At 41.6% G+C, this 21,900-nt stretch overlaps 1 protein-coding gene across 1 annotated transcript in view; it reads right to left on the reverse strand.

The window, feature by feature from the left end:
• The window catches only part of LOC128053312 (coiled-coil domain-containing protein 162-like), a 150,210-nt gene that overhangs the window by 92,045 nt on the left and 36,265 nt on the right, over positions 1 to 21,900 (reverse strand). The window contains exons 7-12 of the mRNA XM_052645813.1: positions 18,755 to 18,947; positions 16,274 to 16,401; positions 9,160 to 9,360; positions 7,784 to 7,905; positions 5,084 to 5,312; positions 1,147 to 1,349 (exon numbers count right to left, since the gene is read on the reverse strand). Of these exons, the coding sequence (XP_052501773.1) occupies positions 1,147 to 1,349; positions 5,084 to 5,312; positions 7,784 to 7,905; positions 9,160 to 9,360; positions 16,274 to 16,401; positions 18,755 to 18,947 (1,076 nt within the window). The remainder of the gene's footprint in view (positions 1 to 1,146; positions 1,350 to 5,083; positions 5,313 to 7,783; positions 7,906 to 9,159; positions 9,361 to 16,273; positions 16,402 to 18,754; positions 18,948 to 21,900) is intronic.

Below are 21,900 nucleotides of genomic sequence, written 5' to 3' on the forward strand. Positions count from 1 at the left end.
ACAATCATCCCTAGGCCTTCTTCTGTGGAGCTCTCTCTGATTCCCTTAGAAAGAATGAAACACTCCACTCCCTGTGCTCCCACAGTATTTTGTTCATATGACTAGAATATCATATTAAACTTTATCAGGGGTAACTTTTACATTGTGAACTCCCTGAGAACAAGGATCAGAAATTATGAGGCGGTAGTATCATAGTGGTTAATATTATCTTGGCCCATAGTTTGATTTCTGCTTCTACTACTTTCTGGTTATGTGATCTTAGGAAAATTACTTTTCTGAGCCTCTACTTTCTTGGTGGTAAAATGTTTGCAAGCTATCATATCATAATATCATATCATAAGGACATCATTAATCTATTATAACATAAGAATATTTTGAGAATTAAATGAACTAATACATGGAAAGTTCCCAGTACAGACCCTGGACACAGTAGGCCCTAGATCATGGTTTATGGTGGATAATTGGACTCTCTGTGTCTTCAGGGACTCTCATGGGACAGAACACGAAACTCATATATGTTTGCAACAAATCCTCAAGTTCCATATTTTTCCCATTTAGGGAACATGTTCACTTAAATGTCTTGCCATCCTCTCATGCTCAAAGCCAAAACAGAACTCACCAAGCGTTCTCTCCCCCTACCTGTTGAACATTTCATACTTCCACCAGACCTGGATGCTATTACTGACTCATTCTTTCCTTTCTGAAGGCCCTCCACTGGTTCTTCTCTGCTATTGAACTTCATTATATTTGAGCACTCAGTATCATTAGGTGCTTGATGAGGGTCAGTCTTTATACCCAATAGGATACTATGGAAAACAACATGGACAGAGCTTTTACATTTAGGGAGCTTACATTAGCAGGAAAACTAATAAACCAACATTAAGCACCTAATTAAAAGGCAATGGCTGAATGGAGAAAAAGCCCAGGTGCTTAGAGGAGAACCCAGACTAGCTGAGTAGTCAAGAGAGGCCTGTGGGAGACCTGAGAAGAGAAACAGGGAGGGAGGGAAGGTGGAAAGGAGGTCATCATTTCAGTCATTTAGAAAGCTCACTCTGGTTACTCTGGGGGCACAGATGGGGCAAGGCTTGCGGTAGGAAGACCCACAGTCTATTACCCTCCATGTGGATCGGGAGTCCCCCTACTGACCGTGCCAAGTGTACACTCTCCAGACTCATCTCTATCAGCCTATGCCGGAGGGTCAAGAGTTCCAAAAGTCTGGAAAACATCTCCAGGAGCAGCATTTGGGAATCTTGGCCTTGGTTCTGTCCTTGGTCTGCTGCAGATTTGAGTGCAAGCAGGCCTGTCTCCCCCACAAGAAAGGGATCACCCATCACTTTAGCTGAAAATAGCTGAAAGAAAACAGAATACTTTTAAAAATACAAAATAAAGAAAGAAATTTGAACATATTAAGAAAAATATGTCAGCAGTACAGACTCTGGATCCAGAGTTCCTAGGCTTGAGTTCTAGCTCTGGCACTTACAAGCTGTGAGATTTAGGGCAATTCACTCAACTTAACTGTCTCTCAGTTGCATCATCTGTAAAGTGGCAGTAAGGATAATAACAGCACCTCAGTTCAGTTCAGTTGCTCAGTCATGTCCGACTTTTTGCAACCCCATGAATCGCAGCACACCAGGCCTCCCTGTCCATCACCAACACCCAGAGTTTACTCAAACTCATGTCCATCAAGTCAGTGATGCCATCCAGCCATCTCATCCTCTGTAGTCCTCTTCTCTTTCTGCCCCTAATCTCTCCCAGGATCAGGGTCTTTTCCAATGAGTCAACTCTTCCCATGAGGTGGCCAAAGTATTGGAGTTTCAGCTTTAGCATCAGTCCTTCCAATGAACACTCAGGACTGATCTCCTTTAGGATGGACTGGTTGGACCACCTTGCAGTCCAAGGGACTCTCAAGAATCTTCTCCAACACCACAGTTCAAAAACATCAATTCTTCAGCGCTCAGCTTTCTTCACAGTCCAACTGTCACATCCATAAATGACTACTGGAAAAACCATAGCCTTAACAGGAACTAATAAATCATAACTGTATCATAGGGTTGTTGAGAGGGTTGAGTTAAATATATGCAAAAGTACTTGGTACATAGCATTTGCTATTATCATTATTATAAATGTTTTAAGCCAAAATAAAGAGAGAAATGACAAAGATGACCTAAATAGAAGTCTCTGATACATTTCAAGTATTTTAGTGACCAATGATAATAATGATAATTTCTTATAAACTCTAATTGAAGTTTCAAAATTTTCAAGTATTTTCATGTATATTAACTCATTTTTATTTTCACAAGATCCCTGTGATTTAAATCACAGATTCTATTATGTCCATTTTATCAGTTAGGGATCTGAAGCAACACTGACATTTTCTAAGGTCAGACAACAGCACCAAGAATGAATTTAGGTTTCCTAGCTCCAAGCCACAGTTCTAGAGTACACCAAGCTGCCCCTTCAGTGCTCCTCTGCTCAAGTCATCCAAGCCTTGGGTGATTCGTGAAGTTACTACATTGTTCTTTAACATCCTCCTGCCTTGGTCACCTCCTCTGCTCTGACATTTTTGCTAGCCTCTAATATACCACTTCCAGCAAGGACCAAGTCTGGGGACCACCTCTAGTCTGTCTTTCCTGGTTTGGCATCCCAAGAGTAGATAGACTTATCTACCAAAGGCCTTGCCTACTCAAGGATGCAATTTCTAGACAATTGAAGTCTTCCAAAGTGATCAAGAGATTTATTAATTTCCTGCTTGTCTTTTGAGCACAATACCTGCCCCATTTTCTGTCCCAGTACAAAAGATTAATCTGGAACATTTATCATTTCTAGGTCTCAATTTGAACATATTTTGAAAAATAATAATTTAAACTGTATGGGAAATTCTCTGGTGGTCCAGTGGTGAGGACTCGGTACTTTCACTACTGAGGGCCTGGGTTCAATCCCTGGTTGGGGAACTAAGATTCTGAAAGCCATGCAGAGTGACAATCCATCAATCAATAAAAAATAAAACTGTGTGGCATCAGCCTAGATATTCACTACAATTTTTAAGAGAACTAAAAATACATTTTAAAAATCTGGTATCATAATTGCTGCTGTTTTAGTTATTAAATCGTGTCTGACTCTTTGCAATCCCATGGACTATAGTGCCCAAGGCTCCCCTCTCCATGGGATTTCCCAGGCAAGAATACCAAAATGGGTCAACATTTCCTTCTCAGGGGATCTTCCTGATCCAGGGATCAAACCTGGGTCTCCTGAATTGGCAGGCACATTCTTTACTATTGAGCCACCAGGGAAACCCTGGTACCATAATACAGTGTGAAAATAATCCTCAATAAATGGTAGTAGGCTACACAGGTAATAATGTGGGGAAAAATTCTGTTTTGAGTCATATCTTATACCACATACTCACTCATATGCACATACACACACACTCCAGGTGGAATACTAAAAGGAGTTAAATATTTTTGAAATAAAATAAAAACCGTTAGAAGTTAGAATAAAGGAAGACAAATATGAAACATCTGGAGGAAGTCTGGCTTTCTGGATTTAGGATAGAAGAAATCACAAAGGAAACGATAAACAGATTTGACTATATGAAAATAAGTTTCTGTTAAAAATTTAAAAGACAAATTGGGGAAAATAGTTGCAGAAAACATTATGGACAAATGGTTAAAGTTTTTTTTTTAAGAAGCGCTTGTGTAAGTGGATAGGAATGATACTAGGATTCCAAGAGAACAATAATCTAAGGGGAAGAACAGAAAATTCATAAAAAATACAGCCAGTATTATGACATTTGGAAGAATATTTAATCTCAACAAATAGCAAGGAAAGAAAATTAACAGTGTAATGCCACCTTTATATATTATATGCATATATTAGTACAGACATTATATGCTTACACCTAACACTGTAGAATATTGCAGAACTGGTACCCTGAGACACTATTGGTGGTATTACAGTTTGGCATGACTTTTCTGGAAAGTGATCTGCCAACATGTATCCAAAGACTTAAATTTTCTTTCAGTAAATCCAATTCTAAGAATCTATCCAAAGGAATTGATTCAAAATATGGTAAAATCTGTGAGCATAGAGATGTATCTTACGGAATTTTTAATAATAATAAAACATTGGAAATTACTTGAATGTCTATCGATAGGGAAATGGTTGGATAAATTATCATTCACCACTTAAAGGAATTTTGTGGTCATAAAGGTTAAGTATAAAGACTATTAGCAACAGGGAAGAATATATAATATGATGCAACTCAGAAAAACAGGAGCTAGTATATGAAGGATATGATTAGAAAGAACTATGTAAAATATGTATATAAAGAATACTTGAATTCAGAAAAATAATGACTGCAAATGCATTTGAGTGGTTATATTTAGGGTAATTTTCTGTTTTCCTCTTTTGCTAAAACTCTGAATTCTATTTTTTGATCAATTTAAAATTAATTTAAAATTAATTTAAAAGAAAACAAACTTTTGTTTGAACTGGAGAAGATAGGAGGCTGAGATAGACCTGTGGAACAGATATTTTTGGCAGCTGAAGCCTGGATATTTCCTTTATCTTATAGCAAGTACCTACAGATGGTAAGATCAAATTAGAAACCCAGGTCTCCTGCATTGCAGGTGGATTCTTTACCAACTGAGCTATCAGGGAAACCCAAGTTAATGGCAGGGCTGAACTTAGTCCCGATCACTGACTCCTCCCTCACTCAGTGCTATCTCTCCTCTACCAGATTTTAGCTCAGGACAAAACAGTACATTTTAGGAAGAGTCTTAGAAAGAAAAAAATTTAATTAAAAAATATATATTGTTAAACTATAACAAACCAGAAAATACTTTCCCCCTACCTGTGTACATTTCCCTTTAAATGATAACTGTAGCAGCACCCCAATAAACTGGAAACATTGACCAAAATGAACAAAAAAACCCATAAAAACGTTGGCAAGCCCTAGGACTATGATCGATCTCTGGCCAAACAGGAGGGGAATAGAGCCAAACAAAAACAAAGCTAAGTAGTAACATCTGGGAGGAAACATCCTCTTTGCCAAGGACCCACCTAACCCCTTCAGAGAACCTACATCTTTCTGGAGCTGTGCACTGTACCAGGACTCGGGCTTGGCTGGGGTGAGCCACACATCCAGGGCCAGCTGCAGCACACGTCTCTCCAGCAAGGTGAGGGCACTGGCTGATGTGGGCCTGCAAGTGTGGCGGGCCTCCCTGAGGAGGTGCTCGAGGGCGCTGGGGATACAGGAAGCCAGGCCAAGGGAAGGATGGAACTCCAGCAGATAAATGTTTTTCAAAGCCGAGCTTAATGAGAAGAAACAATTAATGACAAATTTTACACGATGAAGAACTTATTCTGTTTCCAGATCTTATATTTTTCAAGACCAATAAAACACTCTTACAATCCAGGGCATTATAAAAAACTGGCAGCTCAACAGGGCCTTAGAGGCTGTCCAGGGAGCCCATCAGGTTACACAACATGCTTTTTGCTTTAATGTGAACTTTTTTTAAGACATAGTTTACTCTAAAAGCCAGTAAGAATAAGATTCATTCATTGTATGTCGCATCATTATGCTGTACACTTAAATTTATATATGCTAAGCTGCTAAGCTGCTTCAGTTGTGTCCGACTCTTAGTGACCCTATGGACTGTAGCCCACCATGGGATTCTCCAGGCAAGAATACTGGACTGAGTTGCCATGCCTTTCTCCAGGGGATCTTCCCGACTCAGGGACTGAACATGCATCTCTTATGTCTCCTGCGTTGGCAAGTAGGTTCTTTACCGCGAGTGCCACCTGGCAAGCTCAAATTTATACAGTGCTGTATGTCAATTGTATCTCAAGAAAATAGAAAAAAAAATCTAAAATTGTATGGAAAACCTGTCAACATTTCATTAGCCAAATATTTGAGAACGAGATAACTGCAAAGTGTCTAAATATTAAACAAATACCTTCCATGACTATTTCTATTTTTCACCTGATTCTTTATCCCTTTTTCTTCCCAAAATGATAATGAAGATGGTTTTTAAGTTCTGTATGCTGCTACTGCTAAGTCGCTTCAGTCATGTCCGACTCTATGCGATCCCATAGAACGCAGCCTACCAGGCTCCCCGGTCCCTGGGATTCTCCAGGCAAGAACACTGGAGTGGGTTGCCATTTCCTTCTCCAATGCATGAAAGTGAAAAGTGAAAGTCAAGTTGCTCAGTCGTATCCGACTCTTAGCGACCCCATGGACTGCAGCCTACCAGGCTCCTCCGCCCATGGGATTTTCCAGGCAAGAGTACTGGAGTGGGGTGCCATTGCCTTCTCTGTAAGTTCTGTATACAACTATTGGAATCATTCATGTTTGCCATAAAAATGTTATATTTTATAAATGAATGAGGCCGGAAACAATAAAACACTTGTCTGTGGGTTATCCTTTTGGAAATAAAGGATATAGTATCAGTCAAGTCAAGGGCCTTTCTATGCCTGCTAAGTTGCTTCAGTCATGTCCGATTCTGTGCGACCCCATAGACGGCAAGCCCACCAGGCTCCTCCATCCCTGGGATTCTCCAGGTAAGAACACTGGAGTGGGTTGCCATTTCCTTCTCCAATGCATGAAAGTGAAAAGTGAAAGTGAAGTCGCTCAGTCGTGTCTGACTCCTAGGGACCCCATGGACTACAGCCTACCAGGCTCCTCTGTCCATGGGATTTGCCAGGCAAGAGTACTGGAGTGGATTGCCATTGCCTTCTCCCTTTCTATACCTACATAGAACTAAAGCTCCAGCCCAGCTTGGAGCTTGTCACCAGCTTCTTGGTTCCTCTGTACCCTCAAAGCCTGGAAAGGTGTGGTGAGGGTGAGTCACACTACATATCAAGGAGGTGACCTTATGAACTCTCTCCAGGTAATCTCAGGAAATTCAATCTACAACAAAAGGGGTGGGGTGGGGGTCACAAGATGAGTCTGCAGAAACCTTTCTGCTGACACTTGCTAGAAAAGAGAAATTCCTTTTTGAAAAATTTTAAGCACATCCATGTTTCATATATGTTGACTTATATGGCACCTCTAATAAATCTTTTGACAGCATTCTAATAGCAACTGGGTTTTTTAGGACTTCTCATGGGAATGAAGATTCTGCACCCAGGGGCTGCTGCTGCTGCTGCTGCTAAGTCGCTTCAGTCGTGTCCGATTGTGTGCGACCCCATAGACGGCAGCCCATGAGGCTCCCACATCCCTGGGATTCTCCAGGCAAGAACACTGGAGTGGGCTGCCATTTCCTTCTCCAAGGCATGAAAGTGAAAAGTGCCTAAGTGTAAATTCTGGCCTCTTATTCCTGATTTGCAAAGTGAATCAATATCGAGTTCACAAAGGAATCCCTCTTCTATGCCTTTTATATTTACTTCTCTCATCACCAAATCGGAGAAGGCAATGGTACCCCACTCCAGTACTCTTGCCTGGAAAATCCCATGGATGGAGGAGCCTGGAAGGCTGCAGTCCATGGGGTCGCTGAGGGTCGGACACAACTGAGCGACTTCACTTTCACTTTCCACTTTCAAGCATTGGAAAAGGAAATGGCAACCCATTCTTGCTTGGAGAATCCCAGGGACGGCGGAGCCTGGTAGGCTGCCGTCTATGGGGTCACACAGAGTTGGACATGACTGAAGTGACTTAGCAGCAGCAGCAGCAGCATCACCAAATACTTGAGTGGTGTTTTGTAGAACAGTAGTATACTTAACAGCATACCCTTAAATTATCCAGAAATTAAATGTAAAATGTCTAAAGACAACACCAACTTACCAGCTATTGTTGATGGAAATGAGTTGTTTGCAAATTATGTTAAGGGGAAGTCCAAATGTATTGCTAGCATCTGGATGGCCTTTTTGCCAAAGCCTCTGGACATACTCACGCTGACACTCTATCTAGAAATGTCACATAAAAGTTAAAATTAGAAAAGTTAAACTTTCCCATGGATGTGAGTTATGAGCCTTGGCATGAGAAGAACAGAACATCAGCCCTTTGTGTATCTTCATTATTTGAATAATTTTCACACAGACATGAGTTTTAGGGATTCCCTCACACAGAGACATGGTTGTTTTTTAGTCTGAGGCAAGGATCAGTCAGAAAAAGCAAAGGCAACCAGCTTTAGGCAATCTTAAGAGGCACAAGAAAACTTCTTTCTGTAAAATAATTGACTACAAGGAAAAAATTCTAAGCAGGCCTAAGGAACTGTATTAGCTTTTCCCTGGAAGTCATAGACTGTGACCATTTCCTGTAGTGTTCTAGAAATAGTTGCAACATTAAAAAATATATATAATTTTACACATTTAATGTCTTACAAAGGGGTAGGCTTAGTCCTTTCACTATAGATAAACTATGATTGAATGAAAATAGGTTGTCAATTCTTTGTGGATTATTAAATGTAATCAGGATTGGAAACCTCCCTTTAAGACTGTAGTTATGCTTAGAATTCAACAATGCAAATAAGCTTACAAATAAACATTATGTATATGCTGTCCTAGGAAACCCAGATTCTGAACTGGTACTGAAAGGAAAACAGAGTTTTCAGTTTTGACCTGTGTTTTCCATCCCCTTCTCACATGGAATCTTCAGTTCAGTTCAGTCACTCAGTTGTGTCCGACTCTTTGCGACCCCATGAATCGCAGCACGCCAGGCCCCCCTGTCCATCACCAACTCCCGGAGTTCACTCAGATTCACGTCCATCGAGTCAGTGATGCCATCCAGCCATCTCATCCTCTGTCGACCCCTTCTCCTCCTGCCCCCAATCCCTCCCAGCATCAGGATCTTTTCCAATGAGTCAACTCTTCGCATGAGGTGGCCGAAGTACTGGAGTTTCAGCTTTAGCATCATTCCTTCCAAAGAAATCCCAGGGCTGATCTCCTTCAGAATGGACTGGTTGGACTGCAAGGGACTCTCAAGAGTCTTCTCCAACACCAAAATTCAAAAGCATCAATTCTTCGGCGCTCAGCCTTCTTCACAGTCCAACTCTCACATCCATACATGACTACTGGAAAAACCATAGCCTTGACTAGACGGACCTTAGTCAGCAAGTAACGTCTCTGCTTTCGAATATGTGATCTAGGTTGGTCATAACTTTTCTTCCAAGGAGTAAGCATCTTTTAATTTCATGGCTAAAAAAACCCAAACATACTCACCTGCTGGTTGAGGATGCCCCTCACCAGCTGCAGGTGAAGCCTCAGACAGGTGCATTCCTCTTGGTAGGCCTTAATGAAGTAAGGATGACTGAAGTCAAACCTCGGGCACCTGTGCATAATGTCTGTGATCACTTGTGCTAAGGCAAATCTCTCCTCTGGGTCCAGTGCATGCTGGTAGGCTTCAAAGTAACTGTCCAGAAGCTGAAAATAAGGTTTATAGTCAGGGGACAGGGCCCAGCAAAGGAAGAGAAGTGAACTCCCAACCATTTCCATGCTTTGGGAAGCCTCCCACCATCAATAGGAGAGAGACAGCTCTGGGTATTGGCCCTGGGTGGGCAGCCGCAGCATCAGAGCAGCAAAGACCAAGTTAGGGAGGGCGAGGGAAAAAGCACTCATTGCACCTCTGTCCCCTCTTCCTCTGTTCTCTACACATAAAAGGGGAGTAATATCATGAATAATACAACATCTAACAATTATAAGTTCCAATGAGACAGTGAATTTGGTATCACTTCATCAAATTCTTTTATCTTCAACACCTTTTCCCACAGACCCACTCTCCTCCCCCTGTTTTATTCTATTACCAAAGGCAGGCAAGTAGCCTCCACCCCTCTTCTACATCATCAGCCCCATTTATGACACCTTCTCTTTAATAGCTTGCCTATTTAAGTGTCGCATATGTAGAAATGGTGGGGGAGAGGGGTTAGAATGGCAAGTGGAGGATGCAAGTCCCCTCTAAATATAAAGGTATTTATTCCAGATCAGACTCCACTCGGAAGGGCCTATGTACAAAACTCTCAAGAGCATCCGGGAAGCTTCTGTTTTACTGAAGTTCACAAGTCTTTTCTAAAAACTGAAAAAGGCTTCCCCACACTAAGTGTTGAAGAAACTCAGAAAGATATGCTCTTTATTTTGTTTTTACATTTGTTTATGAACTTCGGGAATTTCTGTTCTGCGTGTAAATTTTATTTGTGTTTAATTAGTCATGGTGCTAATCAGAAAAAGCTCTTCAGAGTTCACTGGACTGGAATCCCAAACAGATACCTAAGAGCTGATATGCAAGTAGTTCTGAACAATGTAGTTACTCTTTTTGGGTTGTTTTAAAACTTTCATAGGCCTTAGACACACTTAGTTTTGGAGACCCTGTCCCATACTATATCAAATATATTAAAACTCATATCCTAATCAATTCTTTTGGTAAAAATGTTAAATGATATTTATACTTTTGCTTTTCAAATTGTTTGGCTATGAGCAATACATTTCATTAATGATGACTGATTTCTGGGTAGTACGTATTTCAGGATTTTTATGAAGTGAGAAAATCTGATCTATAAATTATTTTCACATGTAATGAGATGTTTCCAAGTACTCAAAGTTTTCACATTTTATGGACATGTCATTTAAGCATTTATTGGTTATCTATTTTGTATTTTCTTTTCATATTTCCATGTAATGCATGTTTTCTCTCAGATAGCACATATATCCACTGGTCCCTGAAAAGCCTTTAGATTCTAAACACTGAGTCCGTATCACCTGATGGACAAAATCAACTCTGGCTGAAAGCTTCTGAACTTCTGCTCCCACCAGCCTCACAATGCAATGGATTCCTTTCCTCTGCCTATATAATCCAGCATCATCCCTAGAATTTCAGCTCAACATGCCCCTCCTCAGTCTTCTCTTACCCACGCCTCTAATGCAGGCTTCATGCTTCTGAAAGGCCTCAGCTCCTAGGGTAGCTGTAGCATCAAAGATACAGGTGTGCCCAGTGAGTTCATTTAGTTGACAGCAAGGAGTGGATTGTTGAGTCTGCAATTTTTGCCAACCTGATAGCCAAGCACACTTTGAGATGCATTAGAGCATTTTTTGTTTCCTTGGGTAGTGATCTTCCTGATGGTTTGAGGCCTGGGAGCCAGCCCACTTCTTAACAAACTAAGGAATTTCCTAAAAGGAGATAAAGAGCACCTTTCATTGTGTAGAGTCCATAGCTAGGAATGAAAGACCAGAAAGAACTGAGAGGGTGTCAGCACTGCTTGAATATAGGTGGCAACAGCTCAGGAGGAAGTAAAGGAACCTGAGTGGCAAGAAAAACCAGGAGTGTCTCCATCTTGCAATAATAACTCCTGAGGCTCCCAAGAAGGCAAACACTTGAGAATCAATAGAAGCCTAGGAATCAAATATTGCCTTAGCAATAGATGTCCAGTGTCTGAAGGCTATTCAATGCTAAGGCTCAAGGAGGGAGAGCCTGGGGCACTTTATTTAAAGTGAAAGTGAAGTCGCTCAGTTGTGTCTGACTCTTTGTGACCCGTGGACTGTGGCCCACCAAGCTCCTCCATCCATGGGATTCTCCAGGCAAGAATACTGGAGTGGGTTGCCATTTCCTTCATCCAAGTACTAACATCAAAGATTTCAAGGGAGGAAAGGAAGCCAGGTTGGAAGAAGAAGGGGGAGGAGGCGGGAGAAGGGGGGGCGAAAGAGGTGGCCTTACAGACATCTCCTGCCACCTACAGATACCCAGGCGTTATGGGACTTTTCCCTGGGCCTCCAGAGAAGGGAGGACTGGAACTCAGTCCTACCAGAAATCAGACCAGACCAGAACCAGAATTCGAGTTCTCTGCCAAGGGGAGGTGATCAGTCTCCAATCCTCAGCTCAGGCTGAGGGCCCTTCGACCAGATTCCTGCATCTAGGACTGGGGGACTGGAAAAACAGGGAAGGAGAGAAAGGGTTAAGGAGAGGCAAGAGAGAGGGAAGGGGAGAGAGATCAATAAAGTCTCTTGTTCCTTACTGGTCAGGGCACTCTGGCCAGTTGTCTGCATCAGGAGGAGGACAGGGACAAAAGGGTGCCAGTTGCGGCCGCTGGGTCTGGTCCATTGGCAGGCAAGCTGGCCCCTGAGTACCCCGAGTGGTCAGGATGTCAGTCTCAGTGAAGAAGAGTCCCCGCCAGAGTCGCTATTTGTTGCAGGAAGAGGGACCCCTTCCAGGGCCCGAAACTGGGCTCTTGTCTAACACTCGGAAATGAATTGTCCAAGGAGACACATGTGCTGACAAAGCAAGAGATTTTATTGGGAAAGGGCACCCGGGTGGAGAGCAGTAGGGTAAGGGAACCCAGGAGAACTGCACTTTATTTAGCATCCAGTTTTGCAGGATGCACTTTGGGAAACACTGGTCCATGGGAACTTGGGTCAACCTTAGTATACAAAGGATAACACCAGAAGAAGCTAAAAGCTTAGTGAAGGAGACTTTTGGGCCTAGAAAAGAAAACAACAGCTTCAAAGGCCCTTGCTGAATCATCTAGAAATCATCATCGGAGAAAACAAAACAGAACTTTAGGTCCTGCCCTGATGCTCCAGGCCGGTTGCATCTATCTGGGACTTCTCGCCCCCTGTTCAGAAACCTTCCACCCCCTACACCTGCCCAGAAGACTCATCACCCCCTGCCCAACTACAAATGCCATCTCAACTAAAGAATACCCAAAACATCCCGCCTGATTAATGTTTCCCTTATCGCTTCCACAAACCACCCTATAAATATGGAGCCTCTCTCCACGCTCAGCCTGGTCGTTAGGCCGACTGTTGCCCCTCCTTGCCTGAATAAAGGTAACCTACTTCTGTTGAGGTCGTCTTTCCTCTTTCTGCCTTGGCCCGAACTATACCTTACACTTAGGACAGAGAGTGTGCTCCACAAGTTAAAAACTCACACACCTTAGAGTGTGAGATGAAGAAAGGTGCAGATACCTTGTCTTTAAGAGAGCCTCAGGGAAAATGAAGCCATCAGGGTGATCTAAATGACATTAATCCATCCACAGAGCTCTCTACTCTAGAGTAGCATTCAGTTATTAAATAGCAGAAGACAAAGCAGGAACAAAGGAGTGATGGGGTAAGAAGGCTGTCACTCAATAGCCTAGGGGAAGATTAAGAAAGAAACAGTAACTTCCCTAAATCATTCTCAATGAATTTAAACCTTTTTGGCAGGACCAGGGCAATCCCAGGAGCTGGTTTATAGAATTTGTATTGCTGTGACCTGCTTTTGTACAATGAGCCCTACTGTTTGGTTATTTGGCAGGGGAAGATTGTGGGGAGGGTTCTTGCTAGTGATTCCAATCTGGTGATACCAGGTTGCAGAGGCAGGTGCTAAATTGCCATCATCACTTTGTTGTTGGTAGAATTACCAGGCTTAACAAATAAACATACAGGTCATCTAATTAAATTTGAATTGCTGATAAACAACCAATACTTTTTTAGTATGTCGCAAATATTGTCATATTTTACCTGGTACCCCCAGTTGTTGAGAAGGAAAAGGTGGCTCTTTTTAAATTGACAACACTTTTTTCAAGCTTTGTCCTCCACCTTGAAAAGCTCTCAGATGGCCCTTTGCATAATTTTATTATGAATTCTTTCATCAGGGGTAGGGCTGTGATCTTTACACCTCATAGGTTCTATTTATTATCTGTTTGCTAACTGGCTCATTTCCATTTGAACTCTGGACTGACATTTGTCTAAGAAGTCTTCCTAGCCTGTCAAATGTCACCTGTGTATGTCAAGGGCCAACTTGCAGGCAAAATAATGTGCGGTGCACACTGATGGTAGGCATCAAATATTGGAGAAAATAGAAAAGAGCCAGAATGAATAATCTCAAACCATACTGTATTTATAGACATTTTTTTTAACCTAAGCCTCTTTTTATTTCTTGGATTTAAAAAAACTTTTAAAAACAGTTCTTTAGGTCAAATGAAAGTGTAAAAGAGAAAATCAGTGTCAGACACATCTTGTCACAGAATTTTCTGCGCTCCCCCCGCCTCCCTTTTCTTAGTGCTCTAAACACTAATTCAAATTATCCTGAAAATGTGTCCTCTGGTGGCTATGGAGAGAATTAGCAGTTGGTATAAACGTCACTTAGGAACTGGCAGAGCTGATGCCTGGCTTCTGAGTCTCTTAATCCACCTAAACTCATACCAGCTCTATTTTTATGAGCAGTTTATATAATATGGTTACTTGAAGGATTTAAGGCAACCTAATGTGTTTGAGCAATTTTTAACTTTAGTGATTCCAATATATTGAACAATCAAAAACAGCTGAAGACACTTAGCAGTAGAATCAGTACTGGGGGAAATCAATTGTATTCCAGATAAAAGTCTGGTTTATCAATTAAAAATAGGCTCTTTTGACAATTTCTGGAATTCCAGAAATTGATTTGGAAGGCTACATTTTCCGGGTTTTTGCAAAGATAAGTCAGTTTCTATAGGGAACTTATTCTCAGGGTAGAAAGGAGGGAGATTATTTTCAATGACTGTTTTAAGTTAAAATATTTTCATGTACCATAGAAGAAACTAGTAGACAGCCCTGGTAACTTAGCACAGAATGAACACTAGGCCAAAGGAGGAGAAATTGGTTTATTTATTTATTACTCTTTGCCTTTCTGTTCTTCTCTACTATCAAGTCCTCCATAAGAAGCCTAGAAGCACTGAAAACAGAGGTGGGGAGAGCAAAGAAAAGGGGTACTGCCTACAACTCACGTCTGGATAAATAAACATGTCGCGTTTGAGGATTTTGTATTACTTGCACTTACTGCAGCCTCTCCAGTGTCTATACTATGAGGCTAAATCTCCCATTTACTCAGTTGATCACAGTGAGCTTCTAATTGACAGGTCAAGTGTCCAGATGCACACTCTAGAGATCAGCTGTCTTTGGAAAGAGGAACAATTTTCAGAGCTATGGCTTGCATCCTGGGAGTCTAGCCAGTGGTTTTCCAAAGTTGGATGGTCTACATCTCCATGAGTAACAGACCAGAGGGTAGATGAGATGGTAGAACCCTCTACTAGAAAAACAGTTCAAAGAAAACATTTCCCCGTCCACATCCCCTTACCACATCACAACTCCCTGTAACCTGGTTTCCACCTCTGCTGCTTTTTGAGAGAGCCCTACAAAGCTAACGATGACTGCCTGATGGCTAACCCCGTCTGGTTGTTAGGACTCACGTTTCTTTATGTTTCAACTGTTCTCCACACAGGTAATCATCCTCTCCCAATTAAGACTGTTTTCTTTCTGTGGGCTTTCCTAATGTTATCCTTTTCTTTTTGCTGCAGTCTCTTTGGCTACTCCTTGTTCCTCTCATGGATTCTTGTCCCATGACCTTCCCCTTAAATGTAAGTGTTCCCAGGGACCCATTTCAGACATCTCTTTTACTACTCATTTTGATACATTACTATGGTATGACTTCCACCTTTACACCTCAGCTCATAACTGCTCCTGAACTTCAAACCTACAGCTCCTATAAAACATTCATGCATACGTGCTAAGCTGCCTTAATTGTATCCCTATGGGCTGTAGCCTGCCAGGCTCCTCTGTTCATGAGATTCTCTAGGCAAGAATACTGGAGTGGGTTGCCATGCCCTCTCCTCCAGGGGATCTTCCTGATCCAGGGATCGAACTCGTGTATCTTAGGTCTCCTGCATTAGCAGGCAGATTCTTTACCACTAGCGCCACCTGGGAAGACATTCACACCTGGGTTTTAGCAAACTCTCCTCCATGCCTTGTGTCCTAGACTCAAAAAAATGTTCCCCTCTAAACAGGCCCCTCTTCTTTCTTTCTGTTTCAGTCGACAGCCTCCTCCCTGAGCTTGAGGAAGTCATTTTAATTCCACTCTCATTCTCTCATGCCAACATCTAGTCTTCAAATCCTGTCATTTCCATTTCTGGAAATCCTTTCCCAACTGCTCTCACCCACCCACATGTGGCCTACCCTTCTAAAGACCATAATAAGGTCTGTCAGTTTGTCTGCATTTAGCAAAGTGAGGCCTGTCCCTGACAGCACAATGAACATGAATGGAATCATCACACACATTCTCACTAAAAGCATACATGTCATAAAAGGGCCTAAATTATACAGCCCTCTAACAAATTTCCCCTAAGCTGAAGCCATATCCTTCACATTTTGTTTTTTGTAATAAAGAACCACAGTAAAGAACATAAAATTGATTATATACTTACAACTAGCTAAGATTTTTAAAATACTTATTCACTTCATTGGGAGTTGCCCTAAAAGACCCATGGTGTTTAAAAAAAATATATTGGGTTTTATAAGAATGTTTTTAATAGGTGTTTTGTTTTCTAGGCAAAAATACCTGGCGCTTGCTTTCTAGAAGAGTTGCTTCCCAAGTCCACATGTCATAGAGCACAGCAAATCTGTCCACACCTGCATGGGTCCATCCCCAGTCCTGGTCAATATGTGACTTGCTGCCCTGTTTGTGACCTGGGAGAGAAAAGGATGAAAATGATTAGAGACAGGCCTCACTATAGAGGTATTGCTAGTAGAAATGGACCCGTCAGATTGTCAGCTCCCTCTCAGGAATGAAAACACAGAATGGGTAGCTGGGATTCCCAAGAATTGGCTAAAGAGACATGGGCAAGACTAGGTAGGCCTTAAGTTCATACTTGCTGACTCCTAGATCAACAAAGGTTTTTGTTTTTACTTTTCATTTTAAAAGACTAATTTTAGAAATATAAACCAAAATTCAGTTAACATGAAAGATTTACTAAAATCTCCTCAAACCTGTAATTTAAAAGCAAAACATACATTTCTCCTCTGTAAAAACAGGTTCCTGGTGATTTAACAACAAACCTAGTTTAAACTGCTGTTATCAATTGATGCCAACCAAGTCAAAAATTTTCAGGGAAATTTCTAACATATTTCTTAGTTGTGCTAATTACTAACTTAAATCAGTAAGGGTAACCATTGCCATTATTCAGCTAAAATATTTTCCCACTATAGTACTGTAAGTTTTCATTGTCAGCATTATTTTGCTTAAAATTTTAAGTAGTCTGTTTCAGAATAAAATATTAAAAAGTAAGGGATTTTCAGGTTTAGTGATTATCAAGAATATGATGGGTACTGAACAACAGAAAGCCATTGGTCAGGAATTTCTCCAGCAGCAGTTGGGAAATCATTTCACAATGAATGACCATATACTCACTAGCTCAGTGAGATATGCTCATGCGACTAAGTATTTCAGTCGGAGTAAGTTCTTAGTAGCTAAACACAGTCACATTCTATTATAAATTAACATCAGCAAAAATGATGCATTGGTATGTAGGATCACCAGTAAAGATAAAAGCTAAAAGTTGAAATTAGGTGCTCTGGAATGTTGGACGCCATCACTGCATCCCATGATTCAGATCCCAAATGGTCTTTGGCAAAAGGAGAACAAAGAATTTAAACTAATACTAAATTAATTCTTTCTGGGATCTGAAAGGTTAACTGTCAAACATTCTTAGAGCAGCATTTTATAAAAATATGAACATGAATTATCTTTAATTAAAGTCTACATATATTACAAAATAGCACAATCTCTTGGTAAATTTCCCTCTAGGTGTTACAATTCATCTAGAAATTCTAATTTCTTTCCAAATGGAATACTAATGCCATCATATTATTCCAACAGGAATATTCTTACCTCATCAATTTCTAAAACTGGATAAATTTGAGTGATGCCAAAAGAAAGAGAGAATACAGATTATAGGTTATTTGATTACCCTGACTAATGATTTCTCCCTCTGGGGCTTGTCTGACATTTTCCTAGCCAGGTCTTCTTGCATCCTGGTGGTTTTTTGTAAGGAACTCAGAAATATCTCTGCTTCTAACTGCAGTTTCCCCAAGGTCAATTATTTCTTTTTTTGTCACTTAGGGAAAAAAGTCATTAATTTCACTTGCTTACTTTGCTTCCCTCAGGGCCCTGCACCTAGTACGTAACGCAGAAATGCTACTGGGCAACAAGTAGAGTCTAAACAACAGTGTCAGACTTTATTTTGGGGGGCTCCAAAATCACTGCAGATGGTGATTGCAGCCATGAAATTAAAAGACGCTTACTCCTTGGAAGAAAAGTTATGACCAATCTAGATAGCATATTCAAAAGTAGAGACATTACTTTGCCGACTAAGGTCCGTCTAGTCAAGGCTATGGTTTTTCCTGTGGTCGTGTATGGATGTGAGAGTTGGACTGTGAAGAAGGCTGAGCGCCGAAGAATTGATGCTTTTGAACTGTGGTGTTGGAGAAGACTCTTGAGAGTCCCTTGGACTGCAAGGAGATCCAACCAGTCCATTCTGAAGGAGATCAGCCCTGGGATTTCTTTGGAAGGAATGATGCTAAAGCTGAAACTCCACTACTTTGGCCACCTCATGCGAAGAGTTGACTCATTGGAAAAGACTCTGATGCTGGGAGGGATTGGGGGCAGGAGGAGAAGGGGACGACAGAGGATGAGATGGCTGGATGGCATGACTGACTCGATGGACATGAGTCTGAGTGAACTCTGGGAGTTGGTGATGGACAGGGAAGCCTGGCATGCTGTGATTCACGGGGTCGTAAAGAGTCGGACACGACTGAGCGACTGAACTGAACTGAACTGAACTGATAACCAAGCTACAGTTTCCAACAAATGGGGGACTTGAGCTGGAAACAAAACTTTATCTTTTCTAGAGTGGTGTGTGTTACTATTATATATGTGTTTATATTTTGAGGCGGGAGGTGTTAAATAGAGCCCTTAGCGTTTTTTGTCCATTTGGATAGGTTGATTTTTGTCTGGTTGATTTTTAAAAATCTGACTTCTGACCTTTTTCTCTCTCAATGTAATGGCTGGCCACAAGCAGCAGTTTTGTCTCTAGGTCCTTCAGATCACTCAAGGCTTCATCATACATGACATACACCCCTTGCTGGTCCTGGGTGTGGATGTAACCAGCATCCATACTGTAGTAGTCATCCTGGTTCTCCACTTCTGAGAACTCCATGAATTGGATGCTCTGGACCTAGGAAAGAAAGCCAAGCCTGGAAGTTACCAGAACAGGGAGAGCAATATTTTGCCAGCTCAAATGGACAAAATGGCAGGCTTCTGTTCCCACACAGTGGGCTATCAGTATGGAGCTGTAGACATGAGGAATGTACAAAGAGCTAGCTATGTGTAGGGAAAAAGATGACAACAAAGAATGTCAGGGAAGAGTAGTTCCTAAGATGGAGAGATTAACCAGTTGATTAAATTTTATAATTAATTCAGGATTATCTGGGAAAAGACAGACAATAGAGCCAAGGGATAAATGTGGTCTCTGAAGCCAGAGTGCCTGTGTTTAGGTCCTGGGGCTTCCCAGGTGGTTCTAGTGGTAAAAGAACCCGCCTGCCATTGCAGGAGGTGTAAGAGACGTGGGTTCGATTCCTGGGTTGGGAAGATCCCCTGGAGGAGGGCATGGCAATCCACTCCAGTATTCCCCCCACCACCCCGTCCCTGCAGATTTCAAACTATATTAGAAAGCTATAGTAATCAAAACAGTTATGACATTGTCATAAAAAATTGGATAAATGAAACAGAATACAGAGCCAAGAAATAAACCAACACATATATGGCCAATTAATTTACCACAAAAGAGGCATTAATATACAATGAGATAAGGACAATCTCTTTAGTTCTTTTTTCCTTATTGGGAAAAATGAACAGCCACAGGTAAAAGTATTAAACTAGACCATTATTTTACATTATATATAAAAATTTACTCAAAATAGATTAAAGACCTGAATGTAAGACTAGAAAGCATAAAATTCTAATAAAAAAACATATATGGTAAACTCCTTATTATCATAGTTAGCAATATTTTTTACATCTGACTCTAATAGTAATGGCAACACAATAAATACATGATTTAAAAAAAATTTTAATGAAGAATGTGAATTCATTGAAAGTAACTTTTTTTGACAAGAAACACAATTTATTATTTGCTTACTTCTCTGAGGGTTCACCACGTGGCATAAGGTACCACATGATACCCAGATTAAAAGCACAGCTTTGGTGGTTGGGGCTTTAAGTAAGAATAGAAAATTCACCTTCATCATCATGTATACATGCATGCTCAGTCATGTGCAACTCTTAGCAACCCCGTGGACTGTAGCCCACTAGGCTCCTCTGTCCATGGGAGGATTCTCCAGGCAAGAATACTTGAATGGGCAGCCATTCCCATCCATGGCCAGTCCAGTATTCTTGTTTGGAGAATCCCATGGACAGAGGAGCCTGGAGGGCTACAGCATTTAGGGTCACAAAAATTCTGACACGACTGAAGCAACTGAGCATGCATGCACTCTGCCAGGACCTCACTTTAAGCAAGTCACTTAGACTTTAGACTCCATTTCTTCATCTGTCACATGGGGACAGTGGAGACACTACAAGGTTTGTTGCCTATGATACCGTGTGTGTATGTATGGCCTCACACGTATGTGAGGCCCTTGAGATCTATAATCAGCTATTTCTCTTAATCTTACAAACACTTCTAAAATGCATTAACACAGTCTCATGACTTGGTGTCCTCCCAAAATTCATGTCCACTTGAAACTTGTGAATGTGGCCTTATTTGGAAATAGTCTTTGCAGATGTACACAAGTTAAGATGGGGTCATACTGGATTAAGGTGAGCCTCAACCCAACGACTGGTGTTCTTAGAAAAGGAGGAAATTTGGAAACAGACACGGAGGAGGGAAGGCCAGGTGGAGACAGATCCATCTACAAGCCAGGGAGCACCAAGGATTGTTGACGACTACCAGAAGCTGGAGAGGCAACGAGGGTCCCCCGGGGCCTTCAGAGGCAGCATGGCCCTGTGGACACCTTGATTTTGGACTGTTTCCAGAACCATAAGAGAGTAAATTTCCCTCCCAGCTGTTGTGAGCCACTCACTTTGTGGTACTTTGTTATGGCAACCCTAGGAAACTAACACAAGTTTCGAGTAGTCCAATCATAATTTTATTTTTAGATGACCAAGGGCCTATTGCTTCCTGGGAATCATTATTCTCATAATAACTCTCAAAATTTCAAACTCCTCTACCCTGTTCCCCACTCCCAATGTCCAGCCTCCCTCAGTCTCAGCTGATGCCCCTCCTCTTCTCCATTCACACACAAACCCACCACGCTTGCCCCACCTCTACGGCTCCCTCTGCACTGTAGGGGCCTATTATACTCCCCTTCACTAAGGTCATTCCCTCCCGCTCTGAAGCATCTCTTCTCCTTGCACATCTAATTCTTCTCAACCAGAGATTTCCCAGCTGACACTGATACATGCTCCTGGCCCTCTTATTTTAAAATATCCTCATACCATTCCCCAGGTTCCACCTTATGTCCCTCCTTCTCACAGTCCAATCCCTCCTAAAACATCATCTGTCTCCTTCACCTCACCCTTTCCCATCTAGGTCCTGTTTCCATCAACCCACCCGAACCACTTTTACAAAGACCAACAATGACCAACCAGCAGACTTTATATAGTCATCTTTATGTAATCTCTCATGAAGATTTGACATGGTTTAGCATTCCCTGCTTATTGACCCACTTTCTGAGGTGGCTTTCTAGGACTCCACATTTTCCTTGCTATCACCGATTTTTTAGCCATTTCCTCTTTATCAGGTCATCAAATAGTGGCCCACACTCAAGCTCCTAGGACTTCCATCTTTTCTTCCAATAGTCCTTCCCTTGGAGACTGTACACTTTCACAGCTGAGATAACCATCTTTAGACCATTTGCTCCCCCATTTGTATCTCCAATCCAGACCTCCTAGAATTCCACACCCACATATCCAATTATCTATTTAGCATCTGTTTCTGGGCATCTCAAAAGCCCCTTAAATTTAACATGATCAAATCATGTGCTCTCCCCCATGAACCTAGGCCACCTCCAGCTTCCCCACGTAGTAAATTGCACCACCACCCATCTACTTCCTCTAGCACGAATCATTCC

Source organism: Budorcas taxicolor, chromosome 9, assembly GCF_023091745.1.
Source record: "Budorcas taxicolor isolate Tak-1 chromosome 9, Takin1.1, whole genome shotgun sequence".
Classification (NCBI taxonomy): Eukaryota; Metazoa; Chordata; class Mammalia; order Artiodactyla; family Bovidae; genus Budorcas; species Budorcas taxicolor.